Source organism: Piliocolobus tephrosceles, chromosome 10 (assembly GCF_002776525.5).
Source record: "Piliocolobus tephrosceles isolate RC106 chromosome 10, ASM277652v3, whole genome shotgun sequence".
Classification (NCBI taxonomy): domain Eukaryota; kingdom Metazoa; phylum Chordata; class Mammalia; order Primates; family Cercopithecidae; genus Piliocolobus; species Piliocolobus tephrosceles.
In genome coordinates this window covers 12,965,155-12,971,939 of record NC_045443.1, presented here as the reverse complement: position 1 = coordinate 12,971,939, position 6,785 = coordinate 12,965,155, and the positions used below count along the sequence as shown (strand labels likewise).

Here is a 6,785-nt window from a genome sequence, read left to right as displayed (position 1 = left end):
AATAGAGATGAGGTCTTGCTATTTTGCCCAAGCTGGTCTCAAACTTCTGGGCTCGAGCAGTCCTCCCACCTCAGCCTCCCAGGGTGCTAGGATTACAGGTGTGAGCCACCATGCCTGGCCTGAATCATTTGATTCTTATATGTCAGCTATGATCTGTTCCTTCCCATGGGCCCAGAAGCACATACAAAAAAAATGTGGTTCTTTGCACTAAACCAGAATCCTTACCAATTTTAAGGAGACTTCCTGCTGGTTTGTGATAAAAGGGCTTTCTCCCTTCTCTGCTCTGTGATCACTGCAGGAAATCATGGCTTGGTTTTATGCACTGAAATCTACAAAGGCTCCACATTTCTAGAAGGAATGCCTCGTTATCTTTTACAAAAAACACAATCTCACCTACTTATTGCTGGGAATTTGTCTCGTTATCCCTTTTCCATTTCTTTGCTGCGTCTTATTTTGATGCACGGAAACCTCTGAGGTGGCCGGGCGCGGTGGCTCAAGCCTGTAATCCCAGCACTTTGGGAGGCCGAGATGGGCGGATCACGAGGTCAGGAGATCGAGACCATCCTGGCTAACACGGTGAAACCCCGTCTCTACTAAAAAATACAAAAAACTAGCCGGGCGACGTGGCGGGCGCCTGTAGTCCCAGCTACTTGGGAGGCTGAGGCAGGAGAATGGCCTAAACCCAGGAGGCGGGGCTTGCAGTGAGCTGAGATCTGGCCATTGCACTCCAGCCTGGGCAGCAGAGCAAGACTCCGTCTCAAAAAAAAAAAAGAAACCTCTGAGGTGTTCTGCCCCACAGGAAATTACACCACAAGAAAGGGGAAGTGAGGAGGGCTCTCCCCTGTCTACACCAATTGTACCAAGTACTCAATAAACACTCCAGAGGCCAGCTTCTTGTCCTACTTATCTCTAACAGGCTGGATGATTTTAAGCAAGATCTGAGCCTTAAGGAACTTACCTATTCTATCAAGGGTATAATCTGGAAAACCTTGCATGTTCCTTACAGTTATAATATCCTATGATTCTCCCCCACCTTTCTACAAGGGATTCTCTGCCTAGCCAGGCTGTGTCTGTACCTTGAGTGATTTCCTCTTGAGAGTAGGCTCTGTTCTCCACACCATAGCTCTTCTTCATGAGTTGAGGTTTACAGAAAGAATCCTCAACAGGATAATCCATGGAGTTTCGTTGCTTTGTGAGCAGCCAAAACTCAGGACTAACATAAGCCAACAGGAAGACCCAGCCATTGGCAACCAAGGCAGAGCTGAGGATGGTGTCATCCCACCTGCGGTCAAAGTCAGGAAGCATGAGCAGGGTGATCCAGGCCACCCAGATGGCAATGGAGAGGAGCATCGTGAGGTAGATGTGGGCCCCATGTCTCTTCCAGCCCGTGAAGGAACCACAGAAGGCGAAGGAGGACATGAGGAAGGTCAGCGCCATCAAGAAGAGGACATAGATGAGCAGGAGGACAAAGTCTTCATTGCGACGAGGAGCAGAGAGCTCAGAAAAGACGTTGACGTTGGTCCTATTCATGGTCAGGACAATATATTCAATAGCGATGACATCCTGGACGAGGCTGAAGCCCACGGCGAGACCCAGAATCACCAACAGGGAGAGGGGCTTCCTCCCCCGGACGAGCTGGGTCAGATTGAGAGCATGAGCCAGCAGGCAGGAGAAGCAGATGGAGAAGAGGATCCCAAAGAGGAAGAAGCGCGTGGGCCCCGTGCTCCCGTCCAGTCTGATGATGAAGGCGAAGGTGAGGCCAAAGATGCCCAGCACACCCAGGAGGAAGAGAAACTGAGTAGGGAGCATTTTTCGCCTGTTGGAGTCCTGCACCTTGCAGACGAGGAGTGGGAGAGCAAGCATGAAGGCCACCGAGGTCACAACCCCGGCTGCGGCCAGCGTTTCTAGGACGATGCCCCAAGCTTCAGCCTTATCACAAAGTCTGTGGTACCTGAATTTCAGGCCATTGCGGCAACCATCAGGGACTGTTGTAGCCATTCTGGACCTGCAGAAAAGGAATGTTGGAGTGGGGAGAAGGTGGTGAGTCTCCTAACACAGTCCTCAGACATAGAAGACTAAAAAAGGATTAGGAAACAATTTTGCATGTTTAGCCAGGGTTTTGACTTTGAGCTTCCTACATTAAGTAAAGCTACTAACCCGCCCGTAGTGCCTCAAGTAAGTCCTAAAAGTACTTAAGGACAGGAAGAAATCTCGTATGTCCCTTCCCCCAGTTGAACTATCTTAATAGTTACCTTAAAGCCAGAGAACCTGAACACTCTGAAGAGGTATTTTGAAGCTTAATTTCAAAACACTTCACAGGACCGGACGTGTTGGCTCATGCTACTATAATCCCAGCACTTCGGGAGGCTGAGGCAATCGGATCATTTGCTCTCAGAAGTTTGAGACCAGACTGGGCAACGTAACAAGACTCCATCTTTATATGAAAAATTAGCTGGGCATGGTGGCACGCACCTGTAGTCCCAGCTACTCAAAAGGCTGAGGTGGGAAAATTGCTTGAGCCCAGAAGTTCAAGGATGCAGTGAGCAGTGATCACATCACCGCACCCCAGCCTGGGCAACAGAGCAAGACCCTGTCTCTTGAAATATATAAATATATAAAAATACATATATATACATATATATATATATATCAAATAACCTGCCAGGGATCCTGATATTTTTTTGCTAGTGTTTTCTTAGTGAATTAGTGAACATGGAACTATCTTAGTGAATTAATTTCTTCCTATCTTAGTGAATTAATTTCTTAGTGAATTAGTGTACATGGAACTATCTAAGCTTGAAGTTAACACTTTAATCATAATTTCGCAGCCTCTACCTTTGGCCCTGATCCAGTTATTTGTAAGCATCCTAGTCTCTCATGGTTAAGAGGAGTTATCTGGAGTTATCTGGATGGCAGATTTTTCTCTTTCTTTTTTTTTTTTTTTTTTGAGATGGAGTCTTGCTCTGTCACCCAGGCTGGAGTGCAGTGGCACAATCTGGGCTCACTGCAAGCTCCGCCTCCCGGGTTCAAGTGATTCTCCTGCCTCAGCCTCCCGAGGAGCTGGTACCATGCCACCATCACGCCCGGCTAACTCTTTTTTTTTTTTGGTATTTTTAGTAGAGACGAGGTTTCACCGTGTTCGCCAGGATGGTCTCTGAATGGTAGATTTTTCTACAGAAGGCCGAGCATTCCCTTCTGAGCCAGTGGCTGGGTCCTCTTCTTAGGTTCTGTGGTCTCAGAATGATTCTGCCCCTTGTTCTCAAGATTTGTTTTTTTTTTTTTTTTTTTGGGGACTTTGGGTCGGGGTTTTTGTCTTTTTGCCCAGGCTGGAGTGCAATGGCACGATCTTGGCTCGCCGCAACCTCCGCCTCCTGGGTTCAAGCAATTCTCCCGCCTCAGCCTCCTGAGCAGCTGGGATTACAGGCATGCACCACCACGCCCGGCTAATTTTGTATTTTTAGTAGAGATGGGGTTTCTGCATGTAGGCCAGGCTGGTCCTAAACTCCCGACCTCAGGTGATCCGCCCACCTCGGCCTCCCAAAGTGCTGAGATTACAGGTGTGAGCCACCGCGCCCGGCCTCCTCCTTAAGATGTATAAAGATGGCTCCATTAATTCCAAAAAGTTATGAAAGGGGTCTTGTCTGTCATAACCAGCTCTAAATTGGCTACCTGTAAAGGGGAAAGTCCTGGATGGCACATAAACAGCAGGTAATCAAACAAAAAATAACCTTCATAGCTAACATGCTCATTTTTAGTATGGCTCCAATTTTTACTCCTTTTTTCGGGGGGTGGGGGGAACAGAGCCTCACGCTCTGTCACCCAGGCTGGAGTGCAGTGGCGCGATCTCAACTCACTGCAACCTCCACCTCCTGGGCTCAAGCCATCCTCCCCCGACCTCAGCCTCCTGAGTAGCTGGGACTACAGGCATGCGCCACCACACCCAGCTAATTTTTGTATTTTTTTTGTAGAGATGGGGTTTCACCATGTTACCCAGGCTGGTCTCAAATTCCTGGGCTCAAGCAATCCTCCTGCCTCGGCCTCCCAAAGTGCTGGGATTACAGGTGTTGAGTCACCCCGCCCGGCCTCAAATTTTATATGTATACATTACTTACTTCATTTCATAGCAACCCTATGAGGTAAAACTATTATCCCTATTTTACAGATGAGGAAATTGAGGCAGAGAGAAGTCAAGTTACATGCCCTACATCATACAATGTAGGAAATGGCAGAGCCAGGATCTGAATCCAGGTCGTCTGGTGCCAGGATCCAAGCTCTCAAGTACTCTAGGTGTCTCCTCTCAAATTAGCCTTAAAATGAGATCTGAGATATCCTTCTCTCTCTCCTCTCTACCTCTCTTTCTCTCTCTCCCTATCCCTGCCCTCATCAGATGCCTCATTATGACCCTGGTTCCATCCTCCTAGTTCAGCCCCAGGAGGATAGGAAATCCCAGTAATAGACCATCTACAAAGCGAGAAATCTACTTACTCGGATAATCAGGAATCCACTGGCCGTGTAACAGTTTACTTCCCATATATCTGTCCTTAATCTGTCAGGTGAAAGACTTCTTTCTCTGCCCCTACAACCTTCGTATGAATTTTAGACCCAGCTCCTTGACTATACTCCTAGGAAATCTAAATCCTCAGGATTCAGGGCACAAGTGGGAAGATAAATTGGGAAATTGGAAAAGAGAAAGGAGTGATCCCATTTCCTCAAAACAGGTGGCTCTCAAATTCCAAAGTCAATGTCGAATAAGATGTTGAGCTTCAACAAGGCTAGACATAGCTCTAGGTCCAGTTTCTCAACAATGTCATTCAGATTATTTTATTGCTTCTTTAAGTGTCTTCTACACTATTCTTTTTATTGTGTTCCATGCTTTTTGGGCATGGAATATTTTTTCTTGAGTTTTTTTTGTTTCCCAATGAGATTGTTCACGTGGCATTAAAAAGTTTTGAATGGACTAGAAGAGAACTATGGTGTGGCAGGAAAGAGGCCAGAGTTAGAGGAAGAGAAGGCTCGCAGAGGTCACCTCCAGCCCTAAAGAGGGACGGAGATGATGCAGCAAGAAATCCAAAACAAGAGGAAGAACTGGGGTTGGGAAGCAGGAAAAGATACAAAGCATTCACTAAATCCTGCCTGTTTCCTTAGAGCAGAAAAAACAACCTTCTTGGCCGGGCACAGTGGCTCATGCCTATAATTCCAGCACTTTGGGAGGCTGAGGCAGGCAGATCACCTGAGATCGGGAGTTTGAGACCAGCCCGGCCAACATGGCGAAATCCTGTCTCTACTAAAAATACAAAAATCAGCCGGGCATAGTGGCACACACCTGTAATCCCAGCTACTTGGGAGGCTGAGGTAGAAGAATCACTTGAAACCAGGAGACGGAGGTGCAGTAAGCAGGGATCATGCCACTGCACTCCAGCCTGGGCGACAGAATGAAACTCCGTCTCAAAAAAAAAAAAAAAAAAAAAACACACACAAAATTATCTTTTCCATTAGAAGAGACAGTCATCTTTCCAAAATTATTTAATTCACATAGCAAGTAGGAAAAGATTGTACATATGTATATGTATACATGCAAAATATATATGTATATATAAAATATATGCATATGCATAAATATGCATGATACACATAAGAATATCATGTGAATATATATTATCACAATATTATGTATAGTGTGTTAAAGTGACACCAGATATAGCTTAAATCAATCTTCCTGAATTTTAATAAATTTGGCTCTCCAAGCTTAACTTTATTGTATGTCGTCATTCATTTAACAGATGTTTACCGAGCACCACTCCGTGCTGATCACTGCTCTAAGCACTCAGTGGTAAAGGGGGAAACAAACACGTTCCCATCCCTACCACAGCAGAAGAGAGAGACGGATGGCACCTGTCACTATGGCCGTGGGCCTCCCCCCACCTTCCCTCACAGTGGGTCTGTCACCTGCACAGTCTGGCCTCCTGGAATCTACACCACAGCCATCGCTACCACAAGCAGAGCACAGAGAATGGGCTATACCTCTACAGGACAGTGCAGAACGAGAAACAGGAAGAAAAAGACAAACGAGGTTCAGATATAGGCAGCCCCTGCAATCCAAGCGCCCAAGTCTGATCCGCCTTGCCTACAAATGTCCCCTCTTTGATCCCCTCTTTGACATGGGAAAGGGGAGGTATGAGGGCTCTCCCAGGCTACAGCGTGAATGTGGAAGAGGAAGACCCTGTCTCACTCAAGGGCCGCGTGGGGAAGGAACTCAGGCCCCGTACACTTCGCTGTTGTCTCTCCACACCCCGGCAGATTAATCACCAGGGCGATGTCTAGCAGGAAAGGTATTTCCCTCTTCCCTTTGATCTCTCCCTCTCCCTGCCCCTCCCTACCGACTGCTCCTTCCCCACCCATCAGGTATTACTGTTGGTGGACAAGTAGCTGTTAATCATAATTACCTGGTCGTTATGAGGGACTTTGAACCTGATGACTCTAAATCTTGACAGAGATTGATGTGGTGTTTGCCTCAAGAACAGTTCTGGTAATGGACAGACAGACGGTAAGGCAGAGCCCCCATCTAGAAGCTACAGGCTCCTCTTCCTGTGCAGCTGCGGAGGAGGGTGCTGGGTCTCGGGGTCTTATAGCACCCACAGACCAGGATCCAACAAGAGCAATGGCAGTGGGTGTAAAGAGAAGAAAAAAACAATTTCCCCAAATTTCACCTCCACCTCCCACCTCCCAATCATGCAAGGGGGAATGGAGAAACAGTTCTTGAAGTGCTTTAAAACATTATTTAGGCC

The 6,785-nt window shown here is 47.0% G+C and overlaps 1 protein-coding gene across 3 annotated transcripts in view; it reads right to left on the bottom strand.

Annotated features, from left to right (window-relative positions):
* Positions 1-5,424, bottom strand: part of GPRC5A (G protein-coupled receptor class C group 5 member A) — a 13,375-nt gene extending 7,951 nt beyond the window's left edge. The window contains exons 1-2 of one of the 3 annotated variants that reach the window (XR_003309715.1): positions 784-2,247; positions 1-475 (exon numbers count right to left, since the gene is read on the bottom strand). Coding sequence is in view for 2 of the 3 variants with exons in the window: in XM_026455798.1 (XP_026311583.1) it covers positions 1,077-1,998 (922 nt within the window). In the remaining variant the exon portion in view is untranslated. Of the gene's footprint in view, positions 476-783; positions 2,248-5,323 lie in introns of those variants that run through there. The other 2 variants (XM_026455798.1, XM_023226175.1) reach the window with 2 other exon arrangements.
* Positions 5,425-6,785: the final 1,361 nt, after the last annotated feature.